This window comes from Theropithecus gelada, chromosome 2 (assembly GCF_003255815.1).
Source record: "Theropithecus gelada isolate Dixy chromosome 2, Tgel_1.0, whole genome shotgun sequence".
Taxonomy (NCBI): Eukaryota; Metazoa; Chordata; class Mammalia; order Primates; family Cercopithecidae; genus Theropithecus; species Theropithecus gelada.
Window position 1 is genome coordinate 44293785 of NC_037669.1, and position 16507 is coordinate 44310291.

Sequence of the window (16507 nt, forward strand, 5' to 3'; positions counted from 1 at the left end):
AGGTTACAGACTTTCTCAGTAGAACAGCAGAGATTTTACCTGTCTTCCTATGACCTACACTCTTGTTTTTTTCTTTTCTATCTCCTTTGTTCTTCCTTCTCCTTACTTTTATTTTTCTGTTTTACATTTCTAAACCCCAAATCAGGGGCTTAATGGGTAGGACAGATCTTGGCTGAGAAATACACAGTGTTGCCAGGATTGGAGGTGTGGGAGACAGGAATAGTCAGGGAGTTATTGACTATTGTTTTCCCGGATATCTCTCACATCTTGCTAAGCTTGGTCCTGTTTGAACCTGAGACTTGTTTCCTCACTGGAACTCAGCTATAAAGTCACATTCATGTGAAATACTACTAGAAGGAATGGTGTGATACAGGGGCCAGGTGAAGAAAGAGAAAGAACTGAAATTTATTTAGCACAAACTATGTGCTAGGCTATCTAGCTATCTAGTTCGTAGCCATGACAATTCTCATTTTTTAAAATTCCAGTTTTACAAATGGGAAAACCAAAGTTCAGAAAAATTAATAATTTGCCCATAATTTTATAGCTAGGTTGTAGTAACTACGGAAATTGACCCCAGGTCTTTCTGACTCTAACGGCCATGCTTTTTTCTCCTTTGCCACAAAGACTTTTATATACAGGCTAATAAACAGAGACTTGAATGAATTTTTTTTTTCCATCAGAGAATTCATTCAAACAGGAGGCTATCAGGAAATTGCATAGTCTCTTTCTCCTCAGTCCCAAAAAATGAGAGAAATTTGGAGCAGCCCTGCCTGGATACAAAGGGGTTTGTGGTTGTGAGGCTCATTCTATTCAAGACATCTACAACTCTCTGATCATACAGATTTGATTTTATTTTTCAGGATGGACAGAAAAGCAACATTTTGAGTGACTGTCACAGAGGAGCTGTTCCCAGGGGACATGCAGTGGGACTTTGTATCTGCATGTTCCCTCTTGGTCACTTTCCCATCCAAATCAGTCTGTGTGAGGTCCCCTTTAAGTGATTTGCAAGGCAGCGTAGAAAATAAGGTGTGTGTGTATGTATACATGCACATACATGTATATGTGTACACATGCACATATATGTGTACACACACATGCAAATGTTCCCACACACTAAGTACAGCAAGATCTTGGATGCCAGGTAGGTTTGATTTCCAGATCTTTTTTTTTTTTTTAATGCTTCATACCTTTGGGAGAATTGCTCTTAATCTCTGCTACTTTGTAATAATTATGAGGATGACTATTACAAAATAAAGTAGTATAATACTAGCACTCATTTTTTCCTAGTAGGAAACTTCCTCCCACATTTTTCTTAGTGTTTCTTTAAAGTAGGCTTAATAAGAAACTTAAAGCTCAACTTAGACATTATTTATTTTTCCTTGAACTTCTTCCTGGGTGCTTGCAACTTTCACCCAGACAAGAGCAGAGCGCTGTATATACCTCCATCAGTGGTGCCATGGTCACACTGAGCTGTGATTCTCTCCTTCACTAAATTGGGAGTGCTCATATGTATAGTACACATGTGACATTAGATATGTAGATACAGATAATACTGTGTCTGATACATAGAGGTGCTGAATAAATATTGAATAAATGGGTTTACTTGACAATGGGAAGCCAGTCTCTGCTAACAAAAGTAAAAGAAAAAGAAGAAGAAAAATGAGAGAAGAATCCCTTCAATTACATTTTAATCTATTGCAGTTCTTTGATTTGAGCTCTCCAGATATTGTAAATAAGGGGGGCTGGGTGGGGTATCTAACTTGCTGATGGGAGCTTTCCTTCAGGACCTATATATAGCAGGCAGAAATGGATTATTAGGGGGGCAGAAATGAGCGTCCTTGAATGGTCTCATGAAAGAACTCCTGTGGTTTGATTTTTCCGTACTCTGTTTAATACCTCTCAAGACTCATCACCTCTCAAACATCACTAACTATGGGTCCTATGTGTTCCTGAGTTCATTCACTCTTGACTCCTTCCTCTTGACTCTATAGGCAAAGTTCTGGCTTTTTATTCAGGAGAGGATTAGTAGTCTGTTAGGGAATTTTGAGGTGCCGTGGTTGCTTTTCCCTCTTACTGTGAGTGGAGTGAATAGAAGGAAAATCTGCTCAGCATTGCTAAAGTGGCCTTCGGTACTGCTGATAAATATCGTTGTAAATCATTTCTGCCTCATTATGGCTATCTTCTTCCTTCTTTCTTTCCTTCCTCCATTTCTTCCTTCCTATAATAATTTGCAGAGTTTCTGCCTTAGTGCCAATTTCTAACAGAATGTTATCATAGTCTATAATTTTCATGGAATGAAAGCCCCTTTTGCAGGAGATTTCTAAGTGGGAACTGAATATCCACCTTCATAAATGATTTAACCTAGACTTCCTATGACTCCCCAGGCTAAAGTTCATAATTTTACTTTTGCCATACTTCCACATCAAAAGATTTACTCTAATTAGGATCAGAGAGGAAACAGGAGGAAGATATAAAAAGATAACCTCCAGGCTCATTTCTTCTGCAAATTCAAGTCTGCTTAATCCTACTGGCCTCATGAATTCTTTATTTATTGTAGGAACCTAGAGGGTTAAAAATGTCTAACTATTTCATCACAGTGTTAGCCATAATCTTGAATAATTAGAGACCATCTAAATGTTTCACACTGGGTGATTTCGTTAAACAAATCATAGTGCATTTATATAGTAAAATATTACACAATCATTCTAAATCACATTGCCAAAGATCATTAATGACATGAGGAAGAGCTTGTGGTATAATTATAAAAACTGTATATCCAATACAACACAATTTCAATAACACATATAGAATAAGTACCAGAAGTAAATATACCAAGAATTTAAGAATGTTATGGGAGATTTAATTTTTTGGCTTTTTTGTTTGTTTGTTTTGCAAGATTTCTTCAATGACATTTTAAATTTATAATCAGGAACAATCCAATAAATGTTATTTTTCAAAAGCAGAACTATTCATCCCTACTTATACAGAAGAGTTACTCAAAAAAGAAAGGCGACAAACATGTACTTGGGACTTTCTTATACATCCAGAGCCTCCACTACTAGTACAAATTGTGCTGAACTTAAATACATTCTTTTTGCCTAGAGCCAAGAGGGCAGCCAGCTTTGTTTTCTGGTCTGGAGAGCTAGGGCAAGTTTGGGAGAAGCATTGACCCAAGTCCTCATTCTTTTTTTTCCAGGAACATGGCATTTGTAGCACCTGCCCTGTAGAAATTGTCATCACAGAATTCTCTTTCCTTGCTGTGTTTCCATGGAAATGCTGCAGTCACTGGGCTTTCAAAATATCCATTTTTAGATATTTTTGTTGTATAAATATAAGTCAAGTTAAATAAGGAATGTGGCCAAAGTAACCAACCTCTGCTCTTTATTAGACAGCTTAATTAAATACCCATTTCTATTTGTTTCACCTTGTGGAATCATTCTGCCACACCATTTCCTACTCAAATAGGTACAAACACACCACAGACACTCCTATATACACATGTTCCTCTACTCACCAACTCTGGAACCAAAACTAAATTGGTCTTCAAGAGGGGTGATGGCTTTAAGAACAAAAATAGCCTCATCCTCTGTTTCACTTGCTGTACTGTTGTACTATTTATTTAAGAAATGAGCAGGTGATTGATGCCCAGGAAAAATTATCTTTTCAAAATGAGGGAAGAGGAGGTTCACCATGTGGATATGGTGTGCCTTTCAACATCCTTAAGGATTGTTGATACCGTTATTGTTAATCAATTGTTGTCAGCACAATGGCTGCCCAAGCTGTGCAAATGGAACAGCCAATCAGCCGGAGAAAGTGAAATAAAATGACCTCTTTCCTTAACCACTCATCCGTAAGCCTCGTTATTTTTCTTACAAACCTCCTAGGCTCTTCCTCTCTTGTCTGCTTCCTTCCTGTCTTTTTCAGTTGCCCCTTTCTCAGGCTGCCCCACTATGCAAGCGGACGAGGGTCTGTGGGCTGACTCACTGGTTCACTGTTAGAGCTAATCTTATGTAGGGCATGGAAAGGCTCCTTTAACTATACCCCTATCAAGGTTCTAGAAATTCTCAAATTGGACCCATTCTTTTGGATGTAGGTATTTTTGGTCACATGTGTTTTCTGTAAGAAAGAATGCACAAAACCATCTACATGTGTATATCAGCATGGAGCAAGCAACCATTGCCAAGAAGAGAGCGGGACCGTAAAAGAAGGGTCATAGTACACATACATTTTGATCAAGAAGAGAGGGTCTGGAAATGGCTGAAACATGGGATTTTTTTTTTTTTTTTTTTTTTCTGGGGAGAGGGTGGGTTGATGGAGAAGGTACAGTGCTATAATGTTAAACCTTAGATAAGCAGAAAGGAAAGCGTCTCACCCATGGAAGAGAAACCAATGTGGAAGACAGTGTGGAAAAAAGCACACGTGGTTGCTGCTGCCTCACTCGCTCCATTATTTTACCTAATTAGTTCCAGCAAACATCGGCTTGTAGTAGCTTGACAGAAAAGATTGTTCTGGCTGGATCTCACTCACTGCTTAATAATCAGTAAAGTAGTAGCAGAAGTGTCCCTCTAATTTGGACTTTTTTCAAAGCATGTTTTTCAGGGCTAAATCAGAGGGACATACACAGAGGAAACCTATGGGACACTGAGAGAGCTAGAAAAATTACAGCCTATTATATGGGATATTGACTCTACTCATGGTTTAGTAGCACCAACTTTTATTTCTATCTACCTTATGGTGCTAAGCCTCAGAGGTGCTTATTCAAAACTGTGAGCTTGCAATTTAAGTTTGCTCCCACCAGGCAGTGACTGTGTGCCCCAGGTCCACAATTTCACCTCTCTCTCTTTACATCTTTTTTCTTTTAGAACTATCAATACTTTTTAGTTTCTAGGCTTTCCTCAGTTATCCTGAGACAAAGTGACAAAAACAGAATAGAGATGCCCAGCCCAATCTAGTATCTTGAAGGACCAAATTCGATGTTGATCTTATACAAACTCCAAAATGAAGGAGTACTTCAAACTTTCCCTCTGCCGTCTAATGGGAACTGGAGATGGCTTGCAGCAAAAGCATCTTTTTTTTTTTTTTTTTTTGAAAGACAGAGTCTTGCTCTGTCACCCAGGTGGAGTGCGGTAACACAATCACAGCTCACTGCAGTCTTGACCTGCTGGGAACAAGCAAGCAATTCTCCCGCCTCAGCCTCTGAAGTAGCTGTGGCTACAGGTGTGTGCCAACATGCCCAGCTAATTTTTGTGCTTTTAAAAAAAATTTTTTTATAGAGGCTGGGTCTTACCATGTTGTCTAAGCTAAAAATATCTTTTAAATGTAATAATATGTAGCACTGATACAGTATTGATTATATGTTAGACACTGTTGATAAGTAAGATAGATAATATATTTGTGTATACATACACATATATCAACTTATTTGTAATCTTTATCACAACTCTCTGGGAGGAAAGCACTGTTATTATCCCTATTTTACTGATAAGGAAAGCCAAGGTGCAGAGAGAACAAGTAACTTACCCAAGATTATATAGCTAATATGTGGTAGAACTAGGATTTGAAACTTTTTTTTTTTTTTTTTTTTTTTTGGAGACAGAGTTTTGCTCTGTTCCCCGGGCTGGAGTGCAGTGGCGTGATCTCGGCTCACTGCAGCCTCTGCCTCCTGGGTTCAAGCAATTCCACTGCTTCAGCTTCCTGAGTAGCTGGGATTACAGGCACCTGCCACCATGCCCGGCTAATTTTTGTATTTTTAGTAGAGACGGGGTTTCTCCATGTTGGCCAGGCTGATTTCAAATTCCTGACCTCAGGTGATCTGCCCACCTTGGCCTCCCAAAGTGTTGGGATTACAGGTGTGAACCACTGTACCCAGCCCCTGAAACTCTTAAAGACTATGCTACACTGCCTCTCTGTACAATAATTTTTCAGAGAATCCATCATCTCTTCCCTAAAGACTTAAATACACTTAGAAAATGTGTTTTCTCTCTAGACAAAACTACAGCCAGAAAATATGAAGTGACATTAAGCTATCATTATCAATATCCTATACTTCCTGGTTTTATGCTGATTTGAAATTAGCATATTCTCACTTACAGCAACATGTATCCCAGCTTATATGGTCTGGAAAACTTGTTTGGTGTTTTATTTGGAAAGGAAATAAACTGAACTAATTACAACCAGATTTGCAAGCTGATAAATGTGAGGGTTGCTGAATAATAATTTGCATTCCCTATAGCAATCAGCATAATGCTATAGGCTTAATACTGCTATAAGTTTATTTAAAGCATTAATAATAAGGAAATAGTTCAGTCCTCACAGTCTTTGAAGTGAGCAGGGCAAATCTTGTTCTTCCCATTTTGTAGATAAGGAAACTAAGACTCAGGAGGTTACTCACCTGTACAAAAAGGACATTCTTTACACTTTCTTATTCACAGCCTCTAAAACTTATTAATCTTCCTGTTAACCTCTTCTGCAGCATCTAGGGCTTCTCTATCTAAGGAACAAAGAATAACTTGTCCAAAATCTTGAAGACTATTTTTGTCTCTCTTTATTTTTTTTAATCGTCCCTTATTGAAAAGGCCATACTGTAATTTACCATACTGAGAACCAACTCGATGAAATAATATTCTTGAGGTAGACATTTACCTATGTTTTTAACAGGGAAGACTTTAAGATGTTAGAACGAGATGGAAATTAACCAATTTATTTCATGCTTTCCACAACCTACTTTACACATGATGTCATGGAGATCGAAAGGTATAGTGATTTGTGCAAAGGCACCATGAGTAATGGGAGGAATAAAAGCCAAAATCTGCATCTTCTGACTCCATCTATCAGTTTTCTCTCTCTACTGACTTTTTTCCTGGTAGAGCCCTGAGCTTATCTTTCCTGCTGGTCAGGTGAAGACTCCTGGTTTCAAAGCAAACACTAGACTCATCTTCCCCTCTCTCATTTATGAAAATTCTCAAAGTAGTCAAAAGTGAGCTCTCTGGCAGGCCACTGGAGACCTGTATTCAGTATGATGAGGAAAACCTATCAATAAATGATTTTTCAGTAATTCAGTTTTAACTCCTCAACATTTCCAATGCTTATTTTGTTCAAAACACTATACTTAGCTCTTTTAAAGTTATCTAGCCAGTAATACCTAGTTGTATTTTATCATCTTGAATATTATGGGAAAATGTCTCTTACATTTATTGAAATTAAGATAAGCCACCATCTTTAGCATTCAATTTTCTAACCAATCTAGCAATTTTAAAAAGAACAAAATAGTATGGGATATGTACAGAATATGCTCAGTTAATGTGCATTTAGTTCTTATTGACCACCACATTCTTTGTATATTTGCAATATCATTATACATTTCTAGGAATCAATGTACACAGAGCACATTACTCCCTTTCCTCCTTTCTGAAAGAGGAAATAATATTCGTTCATTCTAGTCTCCTGTTCCTCCTAGTGGTGTCTCAAAGATGACTGATCTCCTTGCTCTAAGACCACACCTGTAGGTTTCCCTGAACCACAGGGAAGTTAAGCCAGGGGTGATTCCTGTCTTTAGGGACTGTCAACACCAATGGAGTAAACTTAGCAAAGACTGGTGATGAATATAAATGTAAAAACACAAAATGACCCATAGGTGTGCTGATCAGAATGGCACCGACTGGTTGAGAGTAAGTTGGGTGATTCCAGTCTAGCTACCTTGCCCTCACCCCAGCCCTGGCCTCTCCCATCTTCCCTGAGTGGAGTCTCTGCTTTCTCTCTACAGTTGTGGACATGGATGGAAGACCTTCAGAAGGAGATGTTGGAGGATGTCTGTGCAGACTCTGTGGATGCAGTCCAGGAACTGATCAAGCAGTTCCAGCAGCAGCAGACCGCCACTCTAGATGCCACGCTCAATGTCATCAAGGAAGGCGAAGACCTTATCCAGCAGCTCAGGTCAGCGCCTCCCTCCCTGGGGGAGCCCAGCGAGGCCAGGTCAGCATGGGCAGAGCTTTCCAGTGGGAAATGCCTCGGGCTAGACGTGAGATAAGTCCTGTCCCAGTCTTGACTCAGCAAAATCTTGCTTTGTGGTCTTGTGTGAGCTTCGGTTTCTTTATCTGTAAGATGTAAAAATGCCTGCACCATACCCAACTTGAGTCTAGAATGAAATAGTAAATGGAAAAACTTTAATGTTTCAAAGCATTATTTATCGTTCAGGATGTTATTCAGCCATCAGTAAGTAACATAAATACAACAAAAATTAACAAAAGACAAAAAAATAACAAAAGTAAAAAATCATTAAGAATTAGGGCATATTTGCTCATGCAGAGAAATAGACATTATGGAATATGGTGTTATCTGACATCTGGTCTTAGGCTGAACTCTGACCTCCAGTCCCCCAGTCAGCAAAATCAGATAATTTTGCTGATGTTTGACTTTGGACCCATGAAGACATAGAAAGAGTGTGGTGGTGTCCTACCAGTTCCCTGTTACCCAATTATGACCTTTTACCATTCCTTGCTGCCCAGAAAATAAAACTCCTTCTGCATCAACCTAAACAAACATAACTAAGGAGACAGATCCTGTCTAAAACTTTTCATTTGTTTAGAATTACCCAGGCCATTGCCTCCTTTCTATTGGCATCAATATCTAATTTTCTGTCCCTGTCAAGGACACTGGCTCCTTAGATAAAGTGTCATGAGGCCTTAGGCAAGCCCTCAGCAACCAAACCCATGCCCAGGTGCTGTATAAATAGGATTTGATGGTGCTAATGATGCCCGCCCACAGGGACTTGTTCCTATCCCAAAATCACTGAGTGCTGGGACCTCTGCCAGCTCTGGACAGAAATAATCTCATCAGCAAGTCCCAGGCCAGCCTTAGGGCCTGAGGGAATTACGTCAATTGGAGACGGTTTTTTTCACCCATACCAGTTGTCCAATTAAATAAACAATGAGAAATTACCTTTAGAAGGCCCTGGCATGTTTTTCTGTTGGAAATTAATAATTTCTATTCCAAACATGCACATGAGATGCTCCAAATCCTCCTATTGCATGCTAACAAGACAGCCTCTTTTCCTTCTTCCCCTAATTCATCTTCATGAATATATAATACATGACAGCTTTGTCTGCCTCCCTAGGAAACTCCACTGTCATTTGCCTCTGAAGAGAATTCCAAATAGTGGACAGTCATTTAACCTCTCTGGGCCTCAGCTGCTTCGTCTGTGTAATTAAGGGGTTCACTCTAGGAGTTCTGGCAGCTCTAGAATTTTGTGATGGCTTTGTGTTATCTATTCAAATACTTTTCACAGGCTTGGCTGGCTTCACTTTCTGTGGGGCTAGGCCTATGGAGATGCCACTCATTCTTAACAACTGTAAACCTGCACAATGCCTAAGGGCATAAGGCTACTTGATGATGGCAAAGGCAACAATGTGTGTGATGCCTGCTCTGCAAGATTAAATTCCATGGGTTTCAGAGAGTACCGTAGGCATATGACCAAGAGCCACTGGCGACCATTCATTGTGCCAGTAACCTGACTCTAACCTAGGCTCCCCTCCCTGACATCAAAGCAAGTCAAAGAGAAAAAGAAGTAAATGGTGCTTAGTGGACATTGGTAGGATACCTCACACACACCAGAAACATCTTCCCTAGGTCTTCGTGATTTTTCTGACACTTGTCACTAGAGCACCTAAGGGAGATTTTACATCATCTCTGTGATTCCTAGTGACTGTGACACTGACATAGTGCCGCATAAAATGGTCCAAAATCATTCTCTTCCTTCTGGAAGATGAGTGATGGAGAAAGACTGAGAGGAACAATCCAGGAGAATAATCATATCCTCCCAGCAGCAAAGCCCTCAACAAATACATAGCAGATAGCACTGAGTACATCTCATGTTCTTTTCATGCCTGGGGATGTCCGTGCAGTTGTGGGAGTAGAAACTGTGCCTGTATCACAACAAACAGGCCAGGGTGAGGAGGCAGGAATTGGGAGCCCTCTGAATGGTAGACAGAAGGACGCTTGACAAATTAGCCTTATGCCATCTTCAGAAACAGAATGAGCTCAGATACCATTGCTTCTGAGACAAACACAGGCTAAAAGAACATGGCTTTCAGAAAGCCTGCTGATGAGATGATTGGAAATAAATGATTTCCCCCTTGTCCTTTGACTCCTTAAATTGTGTGAGAAGCTAAGATGTCACAAGATAATGAGTGTACCAGTTTATTTCAAGTTTTAGGGCTCTAGCTTACTCAAGGCTCTATGGAATCTAAACTTTAACCTAGCATCCATCATTTTCCTATTATAGTTACCACCACCTCATTTTGCTGAGCAAATCAATCTGTTTATCTCTTGGTTTCCCTCTACAAGGCATCACCTCTCCCTACTACGTTTGTAGAGACTCTTCCTCCTCAGAGGAGGCTACACTTCCTCCTATTGACTGTGTTTCTCCATTTCTTCAAACCCCCACATCAAAACTGTTTGCAGCCTTTGTTGGTTGTCCCAGCTTCTTAGGATCTAGCCTTTACTCTCCTGATCAGTACTTGACACTTCACTTGTGTCCTTTCATGAGTAATAATCATCCATACAACATGTTACTGGTCTTAGTTCATGTGCACTCTTATTTAACAGCAAACTGTGAAGTGGGCAGGGCAGAAATTATTAAGTCCACTATTATTAAGTCCACTTGACAGATAAGGGAGCTGAGGCTCAGAGAGGTGATTTCCCAGGACCACCAGCCTAAATATATCAGAGCAGAGACCTAATTCAGGTTTGCAGGCTCCAGATCCTGTGCTTTCCTAAGTATAGCCTGAGCCTGTTTAGTATAATAACACCAGCCCATAACTTTAGCATAGCTTTATAAAGTGCATGCTTACAGTTTTGGCAACCATGACATCATCTGTTTTAACAAAGAGTCTGTGAAGTAAAAGTAGGAAGATTTTTTAAAAATATGCCTTTAATATGTTTGTCTGTATGTATTGTGATAGATGTATGTGTGTGTATGTGTGGGTTGAAACTATACATATTAGACTACATATAAGTGTGGAACCATTCCATTTCTCTAATATTTTATGCCTTTTAGAGTCCTTTCTCATACATAATTTCATCTTATTTCTTTCACAAGTCTGCTTGAGGAATAGGAGAACAACTAGTCTTGGAAATAGACTTGTGAACCCAAAACAGGATGCATATAGCTTTGGTTCACTCATTAAGCAGATAGCATCAGGCTCACAGCAGGAGTTTGATAAATGTCTGTTGGTTGAATGACTCAACTGATTCACATCCACCTTGCTCAGATGAGGAAGGTCCCCCTCCTTCTCTGTCACTTTTAACATGGAAAGGCCTCTCCCTCCCTTTTTCTCCCCACTCTGCCACAGGGACTCAGCTGTGTCCAACAACAAAACACCCCATGGCAGTTCTATCAGCCACATCGAGTCGGTCCTGCAGCAGCTTGATGATGCCCAGGTGCAGATGGAGGAGCTGTTCCATGAGCGGAAGATCAAGCTGGACATCTTCCTGCAACTGCGCATCTTTGAGCAGTACACCATCGAGGTACCAGAGGGGGGAGCAGGACGGGAGGTGGAGAGGGGCCAAGATGCTTCCTGGCCAAGGGCACTGCCCCAGGGACAGGGCAGTAGCCTAAGGAAATTAGAACATCCAGCATGCATTTTTAGAACACAAGAAATTCCCAGTCCACTACGACATATTCCTTCCAGTCCTTCTCATCCCCTACTGCCGAGCAGAGCCCCTCTAGTTTACTTTCTGTCTGTAGATTACTTTCTTGAGAAGGTTTTTTGTTTGTTTGTTTGTTTTGTTCTGTTGAGATGGAGTCTTGCCCTGTTGCCCAGGCTGGAGTGCATTGGCACCATCTTGGCTCACTGCAAGCTCCATCTCTCGGGTTCAAGTGATTCTTCTGCCTCAGCCTCCCAAATCGCTGGGATTACAGGCACGTGACACCACACCTGGCTAATTTTGTATTTTTAGTAGAGATGGGGTTTCACCATGTTGGTCAGGCTGGTCTTGAACTCCTGACCTCAGGTGATCTGCCTGCCTTGGCCTTCCAGAGTGCTGGGATTACAGGCATGAGCCACTGTGCCCAGCCAAGAAGTTTTTTATTGCTATCTATTAGAGTCTTACTTGGCATTTTCCTGAAATACCATGGAGCTGGTAGTTTGATGATGGGAGTAGAGTCATTGAATTTCACAGCTTTATGAATGGGTAGATGTTAAAATTAGGTGGCCTCCTTAGAGCTGATAATATCAATCCTGCATTAGATTCAATCACACAGCAGTTAAGAAGCCAAGTACCACAGGAAGGGGAATTTGTATCTGCAGTTTGATTTCTACCTGTTAAGAAAGTAAGCCTGTGCTAAGATCATTTGTTAGTTTTTCTCATAAACTCCTCAGTTTATTTTTGGAAGGTTGGAATCACATATTCTGGTAAATTTATGTCCCCTTTATCATACCAATTAGTAATGTCTTCTCTCACATAATTTCCCCCTTTTAATATTTGCTTTGAAACCGTAACTAAAGCCAGGCCAATAGGGTTTCTGTGGTATGAGGAATATCCAACATAAGGCACTTTTTCCTTTTCAGGGATGGCAAAGGGTTGAATTAAAGGCATGTCTTCTCTTTGCTCCTGGCTGGTATGGTAGGAGGAAAAACCAACTTTCCACCCACCATTTCTTAACTTTGTTTTCCATTCCAACCATCTCTCTGGAGTTAGGGCCTCTGGGTTTCTGGAGAGTGATCTTCCCGATAATATCTGCGGAAACTTCAGTGGAACAGCTTTGGAAGGAAATTTTTAAAAAGAATATATTGAAAGCTCCAGTATCCCATCCTAATCCAACTCAATACAAGAGACTGTCTTGGGAACAGCTACCCTTTGCTTTAATCCTGGGTCCAAAAATGTTCATATTGAGAATCTTAAGTGTAAAAGAAAAGCAATCATAAAGGTATTCATCTTTCTATCCTTTACTTTCTTACAAGCACATCTGTACTCCTGCCTCCTTGGGAGAACTTGTAATTTCTTGCTTAAAGACTTCACATTCTAAAAGATGCTTTCTGGACAGGTCCTGGAACAAAGGAGAAGTTAAGCCTTTAAATCTAGATCTTAACTATCCTTCCAACTGATTTCATAACCTTACGTGAATTTATTTATACTTTTTATTTATTTTGAATGTACTCTTAGGATTTCAGGTGGCAAGTAGTATCAAAACAAGTTTTGAAAAACAATCAAAATGCCAGTGGGAAAATAAAAATATTGACATGTAGTGAAAAGTGTATGTAGTGAACATTTTAAAGGCAGGGTAACAAGGTAATAAAGAGGTAAAAGAGAGGGTTTGGGTCATTATTCTTTAGTAATTTGGATTGAGATGTACAAAAATAAATACAGGCTAAGTTGATTAAAGTAGCCAAAGGCACTCCTGCAATCATTCCTCAGCTCCATTTTGCCCCCCTGGGAGTGAATATATCCATGGAGAAATTATGTTAGCAGGTTTGGTGGTTTTGCTGTTGTACTTCTTATTTACTCTTCTGTCATTCTGAGTCTGCTTCAAAACATGCTTAAGGGGGAGGAAACAATCTGAGGGTTTGGAATAAGTTTTATTTGAAAAGGTGGCTGTGGCCTGGAAGTCAGGGTTACTGGTTCAGTGCTGGAATGGGTCAGTTAGCTTCGCTTTGATATCATCTATGCCCCTCACATCAGCTGGGGGCATCACATGGGTGTCTTTGCTTGCTTCGATTCTAGGCAAATCCAGTTCCACTCCTAAAAAACGATCTAAAACATATGGAGAAAATATCCTTTAAAAAATGTGGATTTAAATCGCATGCATTAAAATTGGATCTGGTTTAAAGGTTACGAGAGAGGAACTTGATACTTAAATTATGGGGCCGAGGGTGGTGGCTCACGCCTGTAATCCCAGCACTTTGGGAGGCCAAGGCTGGCAGATCACTTCAACTCAGGAGCTCAAGACCAGCCTGGGCAACATGGTGAAACTCCATCTCTACCAAAAATACAAAAAATTAGCTGGATGTGGTGGTGGGCACCTCTGGTGCCAGCTACTCAGTAGGCTAAGATGGGAGGATCACTAGCGCCCAGGAGGCGGAGGTTGCAGTGAGCTGTGATCACACCACTGCCATCCAGCCTAGATGACAGAGTGAGAACCTGTCTCAGAAAAAAATAAAAAGTAAACAAATAGATTGTGGGATTTGCATTCTTTAGCCTTTGTATGTATAAAAATTCCTCTTCGTACCCCAAGTACTGGACAACAACTGGACAACCTGGTATGCAGGCTAGCACGAGTGTGAGGGCCTCATAAAGTGAGGGAGAGAAAAATCATGATAGGATTCTGCATCCTCTGGTGTAGGCTATAACATCCGGATTTTAGAAGGGGTCTTAATTCCCTTGTCTTGTGGGAGAGGCCCAAAAGCTTGGGGAGAATGCCACATCTAATCTTAGAACTGGAAATCCTGCCAAACCTATGAAAGTTCTGCTTTGAGTCAGATTGTCAGAAGTTATTTTTGAGGGTGTTGAGATTATTCAAATACCAGCTATGTCTCACTGTGGGGATGAGGAACGAACTTTTAGAGAAGCTTCTAAGTGTGAAACTGAGGGTGGTTTCTGTAACGAGAGGTGTGTTTATGCTGACATAAGCCAGGGCAGGGTCTGTGATTATAGGACCTACAGTGTGGTTTCTTTCCTAAAGGAAGGCATTTGATAGACATGCTCCAGATTCCTCGGGATTACTGAACACTGGAGGAGGCCTGCTACCCTGCATCTGAGGAATCTAAGCGTGACTCCTTAGGCATATCACTGAGGGCCCAGATGAGCCAGTTAATGTAATCAGTAGGATAGCATATGAGCTGCTGCACCAATCTCTTTTTACTCAATAATAATGGTGCTCACTTTATAACCTGGAATGAGATCATAGGGTGCGCCCACGTAAAGTGAAACATCCTAAATTTGTTAGTCAGATGTTCAAAACCAGGCCCATAGCTGGATTTCTGGTATACCTTCTTGGACTCCATGGAGACCAAAGTGACCTATAATGGAACATGATGTTCTGTAATGTTTTTTTCCTGTTGGTTCAGCCTCCTTCTATGAAAGACATTTTATATAAACTAGTTACGATAGAAGAGACATTTCACCCAATACAAATGTTTATTTTGTGATGGTAAGAATATCGGTGATTTTTTTTTCTTATTTTTGATACTTTCTTACATTTCCAAGTTTTATACAATTAGGAAGGACAATCAGAAAGAAATGAAAAATATTTTTAGAAGCAAGAATAGGCCAGTGGTCTCTGAACATTTTTGATTATGTACCTTCTCAGTTTTTTTGAACTTGCAACCCCCTACATATAAATATTTATTCATTTTTAAGTTACAAAAATGTTTGGTCACTGGCTAATAATTTCAAAACTCAACACGCTCTTAGGAAGAGGTTTAGATTTTTTCATTAGAAGTTGTGGGTTCCATATTTCAAATAGTCTTCTGATAATTTCCAATTATTTTTTCCCTGGTTTCTTGAGAGATCGGATTAGGTTGTCATTGTTGCCTTACCCCATAATGTGACTGACAGAGAATTCAAAGTTCTCTTGTGCTTTCATGATTAGTATTATCTTCAAACTGCAGTTTCTTTTCAGGAACCTCGTTAAACCATGTGTCTTTTTGTGAAGGTTAGTTTAGTTAAAACTAGATAGTAGATACATCTATTTAACTGGACAAATGAAAAAAAGCAATAATTTGAAATGTGCAGAAAGCAGTGAACAAATGAGCTACAGTCAGCCCCACAGAGTTGTGACACTCCTACCTTCCCTGAGGAGCTCTCTTTTTCATGCCCTCCACAAAGCCATCTGCCATGTGATCAGAGTGAGACTCCAGCACCAGTCTACTAATGAAAATCCTGGGAAATTTTATACACTTTGTATTGGCTTGATAAAATATATGTGCATAATATAATATATATACACATATATGCATATTTATATCAAGATAGTTTTTCTATTATCAATAGACAATTTGGGGCATTTTCTGAGATGGGCATACTCATGTTGAAAAGCCTTAGAAATGACACCAAGAAAGATAGATATTCTAGACAAGGAACTTTCTGAAAATATGGGCCACCTTTATAGTTTTTCTTTTAAATATCTGTGTAATTGCAAGCAAGGTGTGCTTAACGCACCTGAAAGTTTATTGAGTAATTAACCTGAGTAGGGGATGATCTACCAATTCTAAATCTATGGGGTTCATGTAAAGCAAATAGGGGCCAGGCTAAGGCTGGGGAGAAACAGCATTCAAGGAAGAAACTTCTACCTAAAGAAGATAAGCTGATTATAACTTACTGGTGGTCTCAACTCTTCAATTAGTTGCTTGCAGAGGTCCTTAGCATTTTATATTAGAAAGAGACCATTCAGTCAGCCTTTTACCTGTATAGAAATTCAATTCAGTAAACATTTGGTGAGCACCTACTTATGCAGCAAAAGCCATGTTGGACATTGAGGATATAACAGGGAGACACAGAAACAGAATCGTCA

The 16507-nt window shown here is 39.9% G+C and overlaps 1 protein-coding gene across 9 annotated transcripts in view; it reads left to right on the plus strand.

Moving 5' to 3' along the window:
- Window positions 1-16507, plus strand: part of KALRN (kalirin RhoGEF kinase) — a 638197-nt gene that overhangs the window by 301416 nt on the left and 320274 nt on the right. For 7 of the 9 annotated variants that reach the window (XM_025374819.1, XM_025374820.1, XM_025374821.1 and 4 more), the window contains exons 12-13: window positions 7763-7971; window positions 11349-11523. In XM_025374819.1, coding sequence (XP_025230604.1) covers window positions 7763-7971; window positions 11349-11523 — 384 coding nt within the window. The remainder of the gene's footprint in view (window positions 1-7762; window positions 7972-11348; window positions 11524-16507) is intronic. The other 2 variants (XM_025374826.1, XM_025374827.1) reach the window with 1 other exon arrangement.